The sequence below is a fragment of the Suncus etruscus genome, chromosome 15, assembly GCF_024139225.1.
Source record: "Suncus etruscus isolate mSunEtr1 chromosome 15, mSunEtr1.pri.cur, whole genome shotgun sequence".
Classification (NCBI taxonomy): Eukaryota; Metazoa; Chordata; class Mammalia; order Eulipotyphla; family Soricidae; genus Suncus; species Suncus etruscus.
The window spans coordinates 34696322-34715706 of NC_064862.1; the positions used below are offsets into that span (position 1 = coordinate 34696322).

At 45.6% G+C, this 19385-nt stretch overlaps 2 protein-coding genes across 3 annotated transcripts in view; one reads left to right on the forward strand and one right to left on the reverse strand.

The window, feature by feature from the left end:
- Positions 1 to 19304, forward strand: part of LIMK2 (LIM domain kinase 2) — a 103454-nt gene extending 84150 nt beyond the window's left edge. For both annotated transcript variants that reach the window (XM_049788983.1, XM_049788984.1), the window contains 10 exons: positions 292 to 488; positions 4589 to 4775; positions 6470 to 6556; positions 7349 to 7480; positions 7696 to 7752; positions 10129 to 10194; positions 10851 to 11025; positions 11991 to 12046; positions 14843 to 15000; positions 17553 to 19304. In XM_049788983.1, the coding sequence (XP_049644940.1) occupies positions 292 to 488; positions 4589 to 4775; positions 6470 to 6556; positions 7349 to 7480; positions 7696 to 7752; positions 10129 to 10194; positions 10851 to 11025; positions 11991 to 12046; positions 14843 to 15000; positions 17553 to 17697 (1260 nt within the window). In that variant the 3' untranslated portion in view covers positions 17698 to 19304. The remainder of the gene's footprint in view (positions 1 to 291; positions 489 to 4588; positions 4776 to 6469; positions 6557 to 7348; positions 7481 to 7695; positions 7753 to 10128; positions 10195 to 10850; positions 11026 to 11990; positions 12047 to 14842; positions 15001 to 17552) is intronic.
- PISD (phosphatidylserine decarboxylase) overlaps positions 1 to 19385 on the reverse strand; it is a 356590-nt gene that overhangs the window by 2355 nt on the left and 334850 nt on the right. The gene's annotated exons all lie outside the window — the stretch shown is intronic.

Genomic DNA, 19385 nt, shown 5'->3' on the forward strand with positions numbered 1-19385 from the left:
ACCTTTGTCCACACTCAGCCTATTTCTTTCTTTTACCACTTAGCCTATGGCCCATGGTAACCTCCTATGCCCAATCTGGCATGTTTCTAGGGCAGCAGGGATGACTTGACAGATGACTTGACAGTAGAGCTGACAGGATCCCCAGAAGACAGGGCATTCCTGGAGGTGGAGCCACCTTTAGTCTCATCCAACGTTGACTATACTATATTTTTTTGATCAACTGAGCTGACCCTGGGTGGCTTAGGATGGTAGAGCCAATGTGACCCAATATTACATTGCTCTTGACCACAGGTAGAAGAAGCAATTAACCAGACAAGCCAGACGCTGCAGGTCTTGATCGAACATGACCCTGATTCCCAGCACATGGACCACCGACGACTAGATGCACGACTTTCTTCTCACATACAGAATGCTGTACATCCCAACACCCTCAGTACCTTGGACACCAAGGAGAATCTGGAAGGGACGTTAAGGAGACGCTCACTGAGGTGCTACCCCCCACCCCGACTTTGTTCTGTTCCATGTCTTTTTTTTTGTTTTTTTGTTTTTGGGTCACACCCAGCAGTGCTCAGGGATTACTCCTGGCTCTAGGCTCAGAAATTGTTCCTGGCAGGCTCGGGGGACCACAAGGAATGCTGAGATTCGAATCACCATTCTGCATCAAGGCAAACGCCCTACCTCCATGCTATCTCTCTGGCCCCTGTTCCATGTCTTTACCTTAGAGAAATAAAGATATCTTTTGGAAGCAAGCAGAGATAAGAAAGGGAACAAGCTGAATAGAAATAGGCTATGAGGTTTGTGCTGATCTCTCCCCATGCAGGTGACTGCTCCTAGCCAGTGCAGATCTGACCCATCTGTCTGCCAGGTTTCTTTAGAAGCCTGCATGTCAGATTCTGTCCACTGAATTGTACTGCACAGGGAAGCCTGACCCGTGCAAGAATTAGGCTCAGAGGCTGGAGTAGGAGCACAATAGGATTAGAAGTAAATACAACTATCTATAATTATATAGATCTATCTATTTCACTATTTCACTATTTTTAGTGCAATATTTTGCAATATTTTACTATTAAGTGAAAATATTAAAAGAAAAAAAGAGGGGCCAGAGCAGTGGCGTAAGGCATAAGGCATCTGCCTTCATGCACTCGCCTAGTACAGACCGCGGTTTGATTCCTTGGCATCCCATATGGTTCCCCTAGCCAGGAGTAACCCCTGAACGTCAACAGGTGTGGCCTAAACCCCCCCCCCCCCAAAAAAAAGTATAAAAAAAGAGATGGGGCTAGAGAGATAGTATAGTAGGAGAGGTGCAGTTTTGTGCAGTGGTAGTATCATAATCTTTAAGGTTTATCAGAGATACTATATATGGTTTTTTTTTGTGGGGGGGTTAGGCCACACCCGGTAATGTTCAGGGGTTACTCCTAGCTATGTGCTCAGAAATCGCTCCTGGCTTGGGGGACCATATGGAACACCAGGGGATTGAATCATGGTCCGCCCTAGGCTAGCGTGTGCAAGGCAGACAGACACCTTACGACCTGCGTCACCGCTCTGGTCACAAGAGAGATAAAATATTGCTAAATGAAAATTTTTTGTTTGCCATGCACGTGGATGGATACTGGGTTCAATTCTGGCACTTAAGATGTTCTCCAAATGCTGCCAGGAATGATTCACGAATATAGAGTCAGGAGTAATCCCTGTGCATAGCTGGATCTAGCACAGAAACAAAAACTAAAACCTTAGTGGTTGAGGTCCTCATCCTGTATGCATATGCCAAGAAGAGAGACTTAGGGAGTTCAGAATATTAGCTCTTACGATAGACCAGCCATACAGCCCCTTCAGTCTGACCTTCATCTCTTTAATCACTTTTTCTCGGACCCTCAGTTTTGTTTTGTTTTGTTTTGGTTTTGGTTTTTGGGCCACACCTGCCAGTGCTCAGGGGTTACTCCTGGCTATCTGCTCAGAAATAGCTCCTGGCAGGCACGGGGGACCATATGGGACACCAGGATTCGAACCAACCACCTTTGGTCCTGGATCAGCTGCTTGCAAGGCAAACGCCACTGCGCTATCTCTCCGGGCCCAGACCCTCAGTTTTTACATCTCTGAAGTAGATGTTGCAAGGTAAAAGTGACTGTCTGACTTTTTTTTTTTTTTTTTTTTGGTTTTTGGTTTTTGAGTCATACCTGGCAGCATTCAGGGGTCACTCCTGGCTCTATGCTCAGAAATTGCTTCTGGCAGGCTCAGGGGACCATATGGGATGCCGGGATTCAGACCACGGACCTTCTGCCTGCAAGGCAAATGCCTTACCTTCATGCTATTTCTCTGGCCCTGACTGTCTGACCAATTTTGTAAATATTTATTGTATGGAGCTGGAACTATATAGTACAGAGGATAGGGTGTTTGCCTTGCACACAGCCCACAAAGGTTGGATCTCCCCCAGCATTCCAGTGATTTCTGAGTACAAAGCCTTTAAGCTCTAGTGGGTGTGGACCAAAAAAAATAATAATAAAGAATTTGGGGCTGGAGCAGTGGCGCAAGCTGGCCTGCGAAGGACCGCTGTTCGATCTCCTGATGTCCCCAAGCCAGTAGCGATTTCTGAACGCATAGACAGGAGCATCACCAGGTGTGGCCCCCAAAAAAAGAAAGAATTCAGTAGAATTGCAAAGAAGTAGAGTGCTGGCCTAGGAAAATGTGAGGAGTTCTAGTATCTCTAGAAAATGGGGGGTTTTTGCCACCTTTCTAACTCAGCATACTGAATCATTTAGGCCCTCTTACTGGCATATGTTGGGAATCAGGCCCACTCCTAGCTGCCCTTTTGGATATACAAGTGAACTAGTAAAGATAGCATGGCAGAGGGCAGAGACGTTCTTACAATGCAATAACTGGAAGAGGGAAGAGGTGTCAGAAGACTGCTCAGATATTCATGGAGAATAGTCAGTCGAGGAGGAGAGAGATAATTCCCCTCTGTACTTCAGTGGTCACAGCCAGTGGGAAACAAAGCAGAACAAGGGCCAGCAAACCCCATGAGCAGTCCTTTCCTAGTAACCCAAGGGAAATAGCATTCCTTGAAATTTATGAGGTTGCAGTTTACCTACACTACTATGGATGTCAGTTGTCTTGTCACTTCTTTTTTTGTTGAGACAATACTCAGCTTGGCTGTGCAGGCCTAACAGTTCAGTGCACATGCCTGGACAGTGCAATAGCAGTTGTTTCCAATAGTGCTGGAGGCCACCAGTACTGTATCCAATGTGCTGGGGGAGTCATGCAGTACCCGATATTGAACTAGGGATTTCATGCGTACCAGTCAAACACTTGAGCCCTTTGAGCTGTCTCTGTGGCCATTCTTGTTCTTTCTTTTAGGAGATTGAAATAATAGTCTTCAACTATTACTACTACTCACTGCTTTTTATTTGTTTTGTCTAGTTTTGTTTTTTGGGTGACACATGGCATTGCTCCTAGCATTAAGCTCAGGAATCACTCCTGGCTGGATTTGGTGACCATATAGTTTGCTGGGGATCAAACCCAGGTTGGCCACATGCAGAGCAAGCTCCCAACCCACCATACTACAGCTCCAATCCTCTCACTGCTTTTAAAAATATAAACATTAGGGGCCGGGCGGTGGCGCTAGAGGTAAGGTGCCTGCCTTGCCTGCGCTAGCCTTGGACGGACCGCGGTTCGATCCCCCGGCGTCCCATATGGTCCCCCAAGCCAGGAACAACTTCTGAGCGCATAGCCAGGAGTAACCCCTGAGCATTACCGGGTGTGGCCCAAAAAACGAAAAAAAAAAAAAAAAAGAAAAAAAATATAAACATTAGTTTATTAGTTCCTTTAACATTAAGAGCATCATACAGGGTTATTTTTTTTTGTCTTTGTTTTTTGCTTTTGCTTGGTGTTTTTTTTTGGGTCACACCCAGCAGCGCTCAGGAGTTACTCCTGGCTTTACGCACAGAAATCGCTCCTGGCAAGCTTGGGGACCATATGGTATGCTGGGATTTGAACCACTGACCTTCTGCATGGAAGGCAAATGCCCTATCTCCATACTATCTCTCCAGCCCCTTGTCTTTGTTTTTATTTGGGGACCACGCCCATATGTGTTCATGGCTAACTGCTGGCTCTGCACTCAGGAATTACTTCTGGTGGTGGGAGACAATGTGGGTGCTAGGGATCGAGCCCAGCTGGCCATGGGCAACACAAACACCCTATCTATTATATTGTCACTCTGACTCCCAAAGGGTTATTATTTTATAATCTAGAAAATATAGACAGGTTCAAAGATATGAAAAGTATTTTGGAATTCATTTATTAGTGAATTACCATCTACTGTGCTTTCTTTCATTGACCATTATAATCAAATAGATCTAGTCAGTTCCAAGTGAGCCAAACTCAGGATTCACAATTTAAAGGTGTTTGCTATGCTTAAATAAACTACTACTGTTGGGAGCCTAAAAATGGTACATATGACTACATATGCCTCCCTCCCATAATAGCAGCCACACTATACATATTAGAATTGACTTGGTAGGTGGCCCTGAGTTCTTGCTTCCCAAGTTTCTCAGCAAATCTCTAAAAACATATCCTACCTTTCTTCATCTTCAAGACGCAGTAACAGTATCTCCAAGTCCCCTGGCCCCAGTTCTCCAAAAGAGCCCCTCCTGCTCAGCCGTGACATCAGTCGCTCAGAATCCCTCCGTTGTTCCAGCAGCTACTCACAGCAGATATTCCGGCCATGTGACCTGATCCATGGGGAGGTCCTGGGAAAGGGCTTCTTTGGGCAGGCCATCAAGGTGAGCATAGACTGTTTTGTCCTCTGTTTCCCAGCCTTTTCTCACCTTCTTTCAAAGACTTCTCATCAGGGACTGAAGTGATAATGCAGCAGGTAGAGTGATCCAGGTTTGTGTCCTTGCTGAATGCAGAGCCAGGAGTAAACTATGAGCACTGCTGAGTGTGGCCCAAAAAAAAAAAACAGTCCTCATCACCAAACATCACACTATTCACTGCAGAACATCACATTCTTTCTGGCTGCAAGTGATGGTGTGTTGACTCTATCCATCCAGGGTTTGTAAGGACAGTTGTGTTTTTCTTTTTTTGTTTTTTTTTTCTTTTTTTTTATAATTTTTTTATTTTGAATTATGAGAACAAAAGATGCAAAGAAAGAGGATAAGGTAAAGTTACAGTGGAAGGACAATTACCCATAACATAATTATCAGAAGAAGTCCCCTTGCTGATATCTTAACTTTGAACTTTCAGCCAAAGAAAGTTAAGATAAATAAAACAGAATCCATGTACAATTACTTTGTCCCTCAAGTTCCCAGATTGTAGCACATTATAATATTTCTTAACAGCACACAAGGCAATCTAAAGCCATCAAACTTACATAACTCCTTAAACATTAGAGGCATAGTATTTTTTACATTTCCATGTACATGCATATTAGCTTAAGTTAACCTCAAATTTTAAGTGGGTGCGTTTTAAGGATTAGAGTCAAAGGAGCACAGTAAAAATGGTGTTAGAGTGGCAATTGTTGTTTGCATAGGCCCACCAAAATATGAGAGGCATGGAAAGGAATAACCTTGGCCTAAATACAAAGAGATCCTACCCCTGAAGTTTCCTGGCATAAGACCAGCTCTAGGCCTCAGGCAAGTTATCGTTCGATCCAAGACATTGTCCATAGCGCCAACACACTTATCACACAGTCTCTGTTGTTGGTATCATGTTTCTGTATTAAAGATTCTGGAATCTGCATGTCCTACATTGAAGTCATGATGTGGAGTGCCTTCTCGTTTCACCTCACCATGAAAGGGCAATGCAGGAAGCCCTAGGACAGTTATGTTTAAGTGAACTTTGTAAATCAGGAGAACGTGGTTGGAGTCACCTATTTTCATGACAGTGGTTGCCCCATTTCCAGTCAATGGGTGTTTTTAGGTGTCAGTGACTTCAGTGTTGGGCATATAGCAAGGAAGTGGTTCCTGCCTCCTTGATGAACAGCATCTGGGACTAACCTCTGTCTCTTTCTTTCCTCCTCCTCCTCTGCTGAGAGCTGGGAGGGGGGGTCAGGTAAGCCGTATGTCTCAGCTTTGGGGCAGTGGGACTGGAGAGCTCACTCCCCACCCCACCCAGCCTCCTGGAGCATGTCTGTGGCACTGACCCTTCTATCCCAAACTTCAGTTTACCCAAGAGATTTCTCTGTCAGATGACCAAAGCCCCTGCTTGGCTTGGCAGTACCCCTTCCTGCCTCCTCTACTTCTTTTTCTGGATCTAACTTATTTTTTGTGCATGCCCAGCTCTGCAGGGATGAGGCTTTGCTCCCCTCTGAGTTCCCTGTTAGCCTATGCTTGTCCTTTATACACGAACTCTTTGTCACTCTAATCCAGTTCAGTATGTCCTCCAAAGGATGGGATGAGCAATAGTATAGCTTTTCACAAGCCAGTCCCAGAACTGCCTCTGATCTCTGCACCAGTAATAGTTACTTTCTCGATAGGTGACACACAAAGCCACGGGCAAAGTAATGGTCATGAAGGAATTAATTCGGTGTGATGAGGAAACACAGAAGACTTTTCTGACTGAGGTAAGTAGGTGAAATGAAGGTGAGGAATTTAATATTGTTGAAAGAGGTTATGCCATAGTGGGTTAAAGAAGAAACTTAGTTTGAAATCACCATCTTAAAGGCTGAACTGAAAAGAACACTAGGGAATATCTTGCTCTCTAATGGGATTTACTCAGTGGACATTTATTGAACACAGCACAAATAGAATACAAGAGATCCAGTAATAAATGGGTGGGAGATGGGCCAGAGCAATAGTACAACAGGTAGGATTTTTGCCATGCCCGCAATCAACCTGGGTTCAATCCTTGTATCCCATATGGTCCCATATGGTCCCACAAGCCCGCCATGAGTGATTCCTGAGCACTAAATACCACAAGGTGTGCCCCAAAACAAAACAAATGGGGGCGGATTCAGAGGAGCTTAACGGACTTGGCATGTCGTGGATAGGATAATAATAGACCTATTTAGTATGAGATTTTATAATCAGTATAATTTCTGATGAAAGAGCCTGGAATTAGGCCTACCAGAGAAACTGACACCCTGTGATCATTTATTTACCTAGTTTTCACTGTCTCCATCATTGCTTCATTACTTCAGTTGGATATATCTGTGACCTAGTACTTTGTTTCACTTTTGGGTCCTTCCATTCCAGCCCTAGCGCAGTTCTCAGTCAGGCAGTACCCCAAAAGTAAGTTCTTAGTTTCTGTCATATGGACTAAGCTAGGAGATTCAGGTATGACTTGTATTGCAAAAGAAGATAATGATAGTAACCACCTACCTTCCTTGACTTTCTTTTCACTTCTTTTCACTCAGGTGAAAGTTATGCGCAGCCTGGACCATCCCAACGTGCTGAAGTTCATTGGTGTGTTGTATAAGGACAAGAAGCTGAACCTGCTGACAGAGTACATTGAAGGGGGCACACTGAAGGACTTCCTGCGCAGTGTGGTAAGAACTTGACCCTCTATATGCCAAGAGTTTTGGTGGGTTTTCAGTGGGCACTTGTGTTACCACTATCCTGGGACCACCTTTTTCCTACAAAGGGTCATGTTGGGTGGGGCTAAGCACAGACAAGAGGGCTTGTCAGCACATTGACCAGAGGACCCGGACTACAAGTGGGACAGAGCCCAACAGCTTCTGATGGGCTTTCCTTTATCCTGCAGGATCCCTTTCCTTGGCAACAGAAGGTCAGGTTTGCCAAAGGCATTGCTTCTGGAATGGTGAGTCCTGCCAACACCCCTATGCATAGGGAATAGTTGGGTGGTGTGTGAGCTTTGTGGGCTGACACTAGAAAATATGAGGCCTCCCCCCTCCCCCCCACTTGAGCAGCTCTTGTGGGCAGGATAATTTAGGAACTATTTATTTACTCTACTTTTTTTTTTTTTTTTTTTTTGGTTTTTGGTTTTTGGGTCACACTCAGTGGCACTCAGGAGTCAGAAGTCGCTCCTGGCAGGCTGGGGGAAAATATGGGATGCCGGGATTTGAACCAGGGTTCATCCTGTGTTGGCTGCATGCAAGGCCTTACCACTATGTTATCGCTCTTCCTCTCTCCCTCTCTCTCCTCTCTCCTTCTCCCTTTCCCTCTCTCCCTCTCTTCTTTCCTCCCTCTATCCTCCTCTTTCTTTCCTCTCTTCTCTCGTTCAGACCACATCTGGTGGTTCTCAGTCTTCCTCCTGGGTCTGTGCTCAGGGATCACACCTAATGAGGCCCATGGGACAGGTCTGTGGGTGCAGAATTCTGAAAGCATATTTGGAACTCTGCACAGAGCTCAGTAAATTGTATGCATAGGGCCAGAGTGATAGCACAGCATTAAGATGTTTACCTTGCACGAGGTCAACACAGGACGGATTCTGATTCAAATCCCAGCATCTCATATGGTCCCCTGAGCATGCCAGGAGTAACTTCTGAGCACAAAGTGAGGAGTAATTCCTGAGCACCATCAGGTGTGACCCAAAAAAATAAAAAAAATAAAATAAAATAAAAATAAATTCTGATGGGGCCAGAGAGATAGCACGGCGGTAGGGCGTTTGCCTTGCAAGCAGACGATCCAGGACGGATTGTGGTTCGAATCCCCCATCCTATATGGTCCCCCATGCCTGCCAGGAGCAATTTCTGAGCACAGAGCCAGAAGTAACCCCTGAGCGCAGCCAGGTATGACCAAAAAAAAAAAAAAAAAACCCAAGGGGAGAGGATCTAAAAAAAAAACCCAAAAAATAAATAGGGGCTAGAGAGATAGCATGGAGGTAGGGCATTTGCCTCGCATGTAGAAGGACTGTGGTTCGAATCCCGGCATTCCATATGGTCCTCCGAGCCTGCCAGGAGCGATTTCTGAGCACAAAGCCAGGAGTAACCCCTGAGCGCTGCCAGGTGTGACCCAAAAACCAAAAATAAATAGGTAAATTCTGAGCACAACTGGGTATGGTTCCAATCCCTCCTTGCCCCAAAATCAAAAGTTTAAAAATAGGGGCTGGAGGGGCTGGAGAGTTAGCATGGAGGCAAGGCATTTGCCTTGCAAGCGGAAGGATGGTGGTTCGAATCCTGACATCCCGTAGGGTCCCTCGTGCCTGCCAGGGGCAATTTCTGAGCGTAGAGCCAAGAGTAACCACTGAGCACTGCCAGGTGTGACCCAAAAACAAACAAACAAAAAAATAGGGGCTGGAGCAATAGCACAGCAGGTAGGGTATTTGCCTTTTTACATACCTTATTTCCCAGAATCCGACATGGCCACCAAGTTAACCAAGAGTAATTTCTGAGCATAGAGCCAGTAGTTTAAAAAAAAAAAGTTGATTTTTAAGGGGTTTTATGCCAATTACTGAGCTATAAGGGATCTACATTCATGTGTTGTTCCCACTTGGGTTCCAGAGGCAAAGCTGAGGCTAGAAGGGAAAGGATAGAGTTATGGAGACTGATCAATCTAATCTCCAAACTGTTTTTCATGTGAGGGAGAAGACTGAAGATTAAGGTGTCCGTTAAGTGAAAGAATCTGGACTTTTATTTTGGAATTCAGAAGACAAATAAAAGGTTTCTTGGCTGGTCCGAGTGCAGTAGTGTTTACAATTAATTGATCACCGCCAGTTACAGATTTCTTTGTTCCTTCCCCACTCCCACTGCTTCATTTGACTAGCCTAAAAAAAAAAAAAAAAGAAAGGAAAAAGAGGTTTTTTCTATTTAGAACACAAATGGAAAAGCAAAAAATTTTCCAAACAGAGTTGATATTCTTTTTTGGGTTGTTTTTTTTTTTTTTGGGGGGGGGGGCACACCTGGTGATATTCAGGGGTTATTCCTGGCTATGCACTCAGAAATCGCTCCTGGCTTGGGGGGGCCATATAGGACGCCAGGGAATCGAACTATGGTCCATCCTAGTGCACACAAGCCAGATGCCTTACATCCTCAACCACCGCTCCAGCCCCCAAAGTTGATTTTCTGAAAGATGAGGCTGATGTGGTCAACAGTGGGCCCAGACCCTAGAGTTCAGTTCTGGATTTTGAAGCTGTGTGGAGATGGCTTGGAACATGAGCTCGTTTTGTGGCCCCCAATTCCACTGTCAATCTCTGGTTGTTTGACTTCCATTACCTCTGCTTATCCTTCTATTCCAGGCTTATTTGCACTCCATGTGCATCATTCACCGGGATCTGAACTCACACAATTGCCTCATCAAACTGGTATGTCCTGCTGCTTTGGACCTTCTGAGGTCAGCTCTCTTGACCGCCTCTTTGCTTTAGATCAAAGATTTTATTCAATCTCACACATCTTACCCTTCTTGCCTGCTGCTTTTGATGCTTTTCTCTGCCTTCTCAGAGTTCTCTTCCCTGTAAGCAGCCTTTGAAATCTTTTGGTTAAAAGACACATCAGGAGTTTCTTAACTGTATATAAAGCTGCCCCTCAGCTCTGTTTATTGCAGTTTCCTGGTATCCATTAACTGATCCAGGATCCTCTCTTTCTCTCTCTCTCTCTACTGACCCAGGCTTCTCTCTCTCTCTCTCCTCTCTCTTTCCTACCACCCCACCAGCAATGGCCTTAAATCTTTCTGGAAACAAGAAAAAATCGACAAGAAAAAATAGAAATAAAGAAAGCTACTCTCCTGCCCTAACTGCTTGTCCTCAGGTTCTGGAGTTTCTTACCTCCAGGCTCCAGGGAATCTACTCTACTCTGCAGCAGGAACTTAGAAAATGCAGGGTCACACCTGTCTAATAGAGCTTATACTATGGCTCCTGGGCTTTTCTCCCTTTCTTTCATGTCTTTTCTTGCGTAGGCCCATATCCCAACTTCATGTTTGACGATCGTCTATCATATCCTGATCTGGTCCCTTTCCTGGCAGGACAAGACTGTGGTTGTGGCTGACTTTGGGCTGTCCCGGCTTATCGTGGAGGAGAGGAAAAAGCCACCTGTGGAGAAAGCTAACAACAAGAAACGTACCTTGCGTAAGAATGACCGCAAAAAGCGTTACACAGTGGTGGGAAACCCTTACTGGATGGCTCCTGAGATGCTGAATGGTAAGTCTGCTATTTGGAAGAGACACACTACCACAGGGGTCTCAAACTCGCAGCCCGCGGGTCGTTTGTGGCCCTCCGTACAACATTTTGTGGCCCGCGGCCGGCCTTCAAATATCGCAGTATTCGCGATTATTTGCTTACCGAATAATCGCAATAAAAATCGCATTAGCAAGAAAAAGATTGCATTAAACATTCACATACCCTGAGCAGTTCCATTTGGGGTATGCAAATGTTTAATGCGATTTTTTGCGATTTTTTTTCTTACTAATGCGATTTTTTTATTGCAAATATTCGGTAAGCGAAATCCCTTTGCGGCCCTGCCTCACCCCGACTTTGCCTCTTGTGGCCCCCAGGTAAATTGAGTTTAAGACCCCTGCACTACCAGAACAGGCGGAGGCCATGTCCTGCTGCAGAGCTCTAAGATCTCAAGGGGATCCAGTGAGGTAGAGGCCAGATACTCTGCTAAGGGAGGAATCATTTTTATTCCTTGTCTGACAGGACTTCATAAAAATGCTCTTTCCCTTCAGCTTGTCAGGGTCCCTTCCACCTTGACCATGGGAGGTAGAGTTTGCTTTTCCCACTGCTTGATCAATAGATTTATTGCTACAGGGCAGCTAAAAGTCTAAATGCCTGCTTTTAACTTTTTCTTTTTTCTTTTTTTTTTTAACTTCTCTCTGTGCTGAGAACTAAAGTATGGTGCCCCCTGTGGAGGGTCCTGGAGAATCTTGGTCCAGTTTTCTTTCACAAGATGGTGGTTTCATCCTGGGCAGTGTTTTTTTTTTTTTTTTTAATAAAATCCCTAGAAGTCAGCCCACCTTGGCTGAGGAAGGATATTTCATATGGTAGCTGTCATGTCAAATTTTGAAAATTCCCAAAGAACATATGCTATCACTGTCTTGGTTGTAGAATCAGTGCATCAAACACAAAAAGCCATACCTGACAGTCTGCTCTTTTGTGTTCCCAAGGAAAGAGCTATGATGAGACAGTGGATGTCTTCTCTTTTGGAATCGTTCTCTGTGAGGTGAGTTCCTACACAGCGGTCTGGCTTAAAGCAATAGGCCTTTCAATTCTGTCCTGCCTCAGAACTGGGTCTCCTCCCACAAGAGATGATCAAATTAATACAAGTATATGTTTTAAATGGCTTATAACACACATATTGACACATTTGAATCTTACTGGTACTGTGAGAACTGGCATGCTTTGTTTAGTTTTGAGGACCATATCTGGCTGTGCTTACTCCTGGCTCTGTGTTCAGGGATCACTTCTAGCTAGGTTTGGAGAACAATATTGATGCTGGAGGTCAAACCCAGGTTGGCTACATGCAAGGAAATACTCAACCCTAAGTATAATTGCTCTGGTCTCTCAACGGGTTTTTTTAATTATTTGACTTATTATTTATTGAGAGGAGGTTAAGCCACACTTGGCAGTTCACAAAGATTGTACCTGGCTCTGTGCTCAGGAGTGACCTTTGACAACTTCACGGGATCATATGTGGTACTAGGGTTTCAAATAAAAATCATAGCTGATGTGGCTCCCTGCAAGGCAAGTGCTTTACCGCTGAACAAGGTTTTTATTTTTATTTTATTTTATTTTATTTGGTTTTTGGGTCACACCCGGCAATGCTCAGGGGTTATTCCTGGCTCTATGCTCAGAAATCACCCCAGCAGGCTCGGGGGACCATATGGGATGCAGGGATTCGAAACAGCAATCTTCCGCATGCAAGGCAAACGCCTTACCGCTGTGCTATCTCTCCGGCCCCTGAACAAGGGTATTTTTTTTTGGGGGGGGGGTTGGGCCACACCTGGCAGTGCTCAGGGGTTACTCATGGCTGTCTGCTCAGAAATAGCTCCTGGCAGGCACGGGGGGCCATGTAGGATACCGGGATTCGAACCAACCACCTTTGGTCCTGGATCTGCTGCTTGCAAGGCAAACGCTGCTGTGCTATCTCTCCGGGCTCCTGAACAAGGTTTTTTAAGGTGAAAAAAGTTAAAGGTTGTAAAGGAGACATTGACTTACATTAAGACATAGTCTAGGGGCCGGGCGGTGGCACTAGAGGTAAGGTGCCTGCCTTGCCTGCGCTAGCCTTGGACGGACCGCGGTTCGATCCCCCAGCATCCCATATGGTCCCCCAAGCCAGGAGCGACTTCTGAGTGCATAGCCAGGAGTAACCCCTGAGCATCACCAGGTGTGACCCAAAAACCAAAAAAAAAAAAACATAGTCGAGGGGCCGGAGAGATAGCATGGAGGTAGGGCATTTTCCTTGCATGTAGAAGGACAGTGAATCCTGGCATCCCAGATGGTCTCCCAAGCCTGCCAGGAGCGATTTCTGAGTGTAGAGCCAGGAGTAACCTTTGAGCACTGCCGGGTGTGACCCCAAAACAAAACAAAAAGACATAGTAGAGAGTCGGAGCGATAGTACAGCAGTAGAGTATCGAACAACTCAGGACAGAACAACTCAGGACAGACCCGGGTTTGATTCCCAGCATCCCATATGGTTCTCCAAGTCTATCAGGAGTGGTTTCTGAGTACAGAGCTAGGAGTATGGCCTCCGAGTATGGCCCAGAATCACAAAAATAAAAGACATAGTAGAAAAAGGCAAATGAGACTCAGAACTCTTCTAAGAAAGGCAGAAGAATGTTCATGTTGATGTCCACCTAGTTTTAGGGCCAGATATACCCCCTTCCCAAGACCCTACTGGTGGCCCCCACCTCTGCCCAACAAGTAAAAGTAACTACTCAGTGCAGTGCTAAGTTCTAGGCAGGGGTCCTCAAGCTTTTTAAACAGGGGGCCAGTTCACTGTCCCTCAGGCCATTGGAGGGTCTGACTATAGTAAAAACAAAACTTATGAATGAATTCTTATGCACACTGCATATATCTTATTTTGCAATGAAGAAACTGCGGGCCATAGTTTGAGGACCACTGTTAGAGGTATAGGGAAAATGTTAGAAAAAATTTTGCTCTGAAGAGCTTAGTCTATCTCAGAGCACTCATTCAGACATACTCATTGAAAGGCTTCAGTAATTCGTACAGTGGTGAATGAGAAAGGACAGACGAGGAATAGAGAATAACAAGGAAAAGATTTTTTAATTGCTTTCTTTTATAGAAATTATTACACATATGCATTATGTGCAAAGCCACTGCCAAATGAACCAGACTAGTTCCTCATCTCACAGAGCCTGGACTTGGACAGGAACACAGACATAAAGGGTACTTAAGCGGAGATAGCTACCCCTCCACTTCACTAATGCAAAGTACATGTGCTGCAGTGAAGTCCCCCCTAGATTCTCCTTGATATTCAGACTCTGAGTGGATTAGTAAGATTTAGAGAGATAGTAGTGAGAGTAACCAGCCTTGATTTCCTCATCTTTCCTGTCATACTAGTATGCCTGTCCCTTCCCACATGGCTATACTCTTCATAATTCATTTCCCTTTTTGGGAGAGGACACACCCAGCAGTGTTCAGGGGGTATTCCTTGCTCAGTGCTCAGGAGTAACCCCTGGCCACTCAGGGGAACCATAGGTGGTGCTGGGGACTTGAGCCAAGGTTGCAGTCACAGCCATATGCAAGGAAAGTGCCTTATTTCCTGTACTATCCTTCTAGTCCCAGATTTCTTTTTATGTTTTGTTTTGTTTTTGGGCCACACCTGGTGACACTCAGGGGTTATTCCTGGCTATGCACTCAGAAATCACTATTGCTTGGGAGACCATATGGGACGCCAGGAGATCAAATCACAGTCTGTCCTAGGCAGACGCCTTGCCCCTTGTGCCACCATACTCGCCCCTAGCCCCAGATTTCTAACTGGCATCTTCTCCTGCAGATCATTGGGCAGGTGTATGCAGATCCTGACTGCCTACCCCGAACACTGGACTTTGGCCTGAACGTGAAGCTATTTTGGGAGAAGTTTGTCCCCACGGACTGCCCCCCAGCCTTTTTCCCCCTGGCCGCTATCTGCTGCAAACTGGAGCCCGAGAGCAGGTTGGTACCTCACTCCTTTCCCCAGTTCACTGTCCCAAACTCAGTCCTTTCAAGAGCATGGGATGACAGAAGACTCGACCTCAAGGATGTGACTATTAACAATACATTTGAAAAATCAGGTTCTGACTGGGGTGGGCACAGAAGCAAGTGACATGGAATGGAGATAATATAGAGGTAGAGCTATTTAAGGACATTTTAAGGGGTCAGAAGTAGAGTACAGTGTTGCAAGTCAGCCCCTGAAGAGGTTGACTGATGGAGGGATGGAGGACGAGGTCACGCATCTGCCACCTTGTCTAGCCACGGTTCTAAGGTGAAATGGCGGGTAAACAGCTCGCAGACAGTCAGGCTTGTGGAAATATTAGCTTTATTAGGTGGACAAGACTGAAGTCCAAAGCCTCAGCATCAGTTCCTGCCAAAAGCCCCTCGCCTTCCACAGACCCTTGTATTTATCTCCCAGAATCAGGTACCACCCAATGGTGGGATCAGATACCACCCAATGGTGGAAGCAGAATCAGGTACTACACTAGGGTGGGGGCAGAATGCCAGGTCACACCCTAGGGTAGGGCACAATCACCGATCAGGTTAGGGTCAGTAACATAATAATCCCCTAAAATATTTACATACACAACATACAGTACCAGGAGATGACCAAAGGTTAAAGCACTTACCTTCCACATATCCTTGGCACTGCATATTATCCCAGGAGTTCCACTAGGAATAAGTTTTGAGCACTGCTAGGTATGGCCAAAAACAAAACAAACAAAAATAAGCTTAGCGCCAACTTTGAATATGTGAAGTCCTGCAACTCCTTGTGTTTGTTTTGGAGCCACACCTACCAGTATTTAGAGTTTACACCTTACTATGTGCTCAGGATCACTCCTGGTGGTGCTTTGAGGACTATCTGCAGTACAGAGGTCAAACATAGGTCGGCTGCATGCAAGACAAGCGCCTTGCCCTCTGTACTATTTCTCTGGCCCCTGTGTTTGTTTTTTAACGGGGAGAGGTTGTTGGAGGGGTAAAGGAAGGAGAATGGTTTGAGCCATAATGGTGTGTTCAGGGCCTACACCTGGCTCTATTCAGGGAATTATATTTGATGCAAGGATTAAACAAGGGTCAGTTACATGCAAAGCAAAGTGCCTTAATCCTTTTACTGTCTCTAGACACTAGAACTACATTTTGGATTAAGGGTCTGGAGTGGTAGGGCATTAGGGAGATAGTTTAGGTGATGAATAACATGCCTAGCAAGTAGCTTCTAAGCTCAAGCCCTGGTACTTAATGACCTCCAGAACTCCACAGGGTATAGCCTCTGTTGAAATGATAGAAAGAGGGTCAGAACAATAGCACAACAGGTTGGGCTCTATGCTCAGAAATCGCTCCTGGCAGGCTCAGGGGACCATATGGGATGCAGGGATTTGAACCACCGCTCTTCTGCATGCAAAGCAAATGCCTTACCTTCATGCTATCTCTCCAGCCCAGTTTCCACATTTTCTTTTTTTTTTTTTTTTGTTTTTGTTTTTTTTTTTTTTTTTGGTTTTTGGTTTTTGGGCCACACCCGGCTTTGCTCAGGGGTTACTCCTGGCTGTCTGCTCAGAAATAGCTCCTGGCAGGCACGGGGGACCATATGGGACACCGGGATTCGAACCAACCACCTTTGGTCCTGGATCGGCTGCTTGCAAGGCAAACGCCGCTGTGCTATCTCTCCGGGGTTCCACATTTTCTTAAAGTGTATCAAGACTCATTAAAATAGAATCTAAGCAGGTTTCCATATGATGGAAAATATGGGGCTGAAGGTGGTGGGCACACAGTTAAATAAGCAAAGAAACAACAGAGAAATCCAGGGGTTGGACATGCTCTAACAAAACTGACTCAGTGCCAAGGTGATAGTAGAGTGGTATGGCATTTGCCTTGGATGTGGCCGACCTGAGTTGAATCCTGGGCACCTCATATAGTCCCCAGAACCCTCACAGGAGTGATACCTGTGCACGGAGCCAGAAGTAAGCCATAATGGAGAAACTTGCTTGGATTCCGATGCAAGTGTTTATGCACTATTTTCACACATACACCCTTTTTTTTTTTTTAAGTAAGCAAGAGGCTGAAGAAAATAAAAGACACTTAGGGGCCTCAGATCGTTTGACAGCCAGATCACATTTACATGCAGGAGGTTAGATCCCCAGTTATAACCTGTTCTCCCCCTACTACACTCACTAGTAGTCCCAGACACTTCTGGATGTAGCTCAATAAAAGAATCTAAAAGTTTAAATTTAAAAAAAATGTTCAAGGCATTTACTCTAGCTCTACCTTTGAGGATTATATTTTCTCCACTTAGAGAAATGGGAGAATTGCTTTTCTCCTGACTTTTGTTAAGTTAGCCCAAGAACTAAAAAATCAGGCCATTCTTCTCACAGCATTGTCTAATGATCTCTCTAGCATCCCTGTGTAGAGGAGCAACTTATTCCCATTCCCTACTAAGGTACAGCAAGGTCACTTAGGTAATGATTGAATCTACCAACTAGTGGACACCTTTCACACCTCTCCTAACCTTTTCTTTCTAGACCAGCATTCTCAAAACTGGAGGACTCCTTTGAGGCTCTCTCCCTGTACCTTGGGGAGCTGGGCATCCCGCTGCCTGCAGAGCTGGAGGAGCTGGACCATACTGTGAGCTTGCAGTATGGCTTAACCAGAGACTTGCCCCCTTAACCCCAGCCAAGCCCCCTGCAGGGGGGTGTTTCACAAACAGCATTGCCCCCTCTGCGCCCTCTTCCTGAAGTAGACAGGGCCATTCGGGCTTTCTGCAGATTGGAGGCTTGTTTAGAACAAGTGAAATAAGCCATCCCTACTACCTCCCAAGACGCCAGCGAGCACACAGCAACACGGAAACATCTCCACTGGTTTTGGGGCCTGGTTACTTCCTATAAATTCAACACTCGCCTGAAAGCTGTGAAGAAGGAAGAAGGGGTAACTGGCCCTGGGCCAAGAGGAATCTTACTTGGGATCTCTTGGGAACTCCTTGGCCACAGGATTCTGGCAGGCTCTTGCTTAACACTACTCAACGTAACCTAGACCTGGTGGGCCAAAATACCATGGTGAACCTGCCTGTGAACTCTGCAGCCTCTGGTCCACCTAGGTACAAGAGGACTTCAAGTGAGAGTGTGGACGAGAGAAAGACTGGCTGTTTGCCAGGTGGGCTCCAAGTCTGTGAAATGACAGTGGTGCTACTTCCCTCCCACATCATGTCCCCTCACCCCTGGAACAAGGGTTATGGGAGTAAATTTGAAGAATCCCTTTGGCAGGTGTTAGAAGGGCTGCTTTGCGCATGTCCCAGGTGGTGAGTCTGGCAAGCCCAGGATGAGGAAACACTGCCATCTCATGTTCTCAACCCATACCACTGGAAATTGGCTTAAAAAGTCTGAGAAATATCCATTCTGCTTGCACAGTAGTCACTGACAAGTGCAGAAAGTAAGGGCTAAAAAGAAGCCCTGTCCTCTAGAAAAACCAAATCCTCGCCACTGTCACTCAGTCATTGATGGCTTCTTGGTCAGACAGAAATCCAAGACATTTTGTCTAGAATGAGATGGATTCTGGAGGACACTGGCTTGTTGGCAATCCATTACAGGGATCCGCATTCCTTTGGCCCTGCCTTTTCAGCAGCCACTGCTCACCTTTCCCTGGACCTGGTCCAGGAAATAAATTGGGTGGGAAGAGGTGATGGCCAAGTTCAGCAGTTCAGATGCCTGGAGGAGACAACACTCTGAGCTGGGCTAAATATGGCTTCTACCTCCCTTGCTGGCTAGCTAACTCACTAGTTCCTGGCCACAGCTCCTGAGCCCCAGCTTTAGGTGCTGGAAAGCCCCACAGGCTCATTCCACCTTAGCTCCAAGAGCTCCTTTAGTGCTTCAGTGTAAATAGATTTGACTCCTCCTAGGTGTCTGTGAACTTGTCCTATATCTAACAAATTGGAGGTGGGTTTGGGATATTACTGCAATGTGTGGTGGCTGTATTGGGGGAGGGGGATGAGTGAGAGTTATCCAGAAGAATGATTGTTAATATTGTTATTGGGTGACATGTGAAATACTGTACATAGACCTGATGAGTTCATGGGACTAGCTGTATGTCTGGCCAGAATTGACTTGCTCTTAATAATCCACATTTGTGAAGTTAGTGTTCAAGCTCAACACTAGGCTCCCAGCAGCAGCAATGTCAGCATTGCATAGCTGGGTGTACCTCAGCTATCTCTAGCAAGTTTGAAAGTTGTAGGCCCAAGCTGGGCCATTGAGCAGACCAAATAAATTAAGCAGTTGACATAACTGAATGAGTGAAAAATTGCTTCAGATCTGATTCAGGAAGATAAATGTGGAAGCCAGGGTCGGGCCTGGTTAGTACTTGGA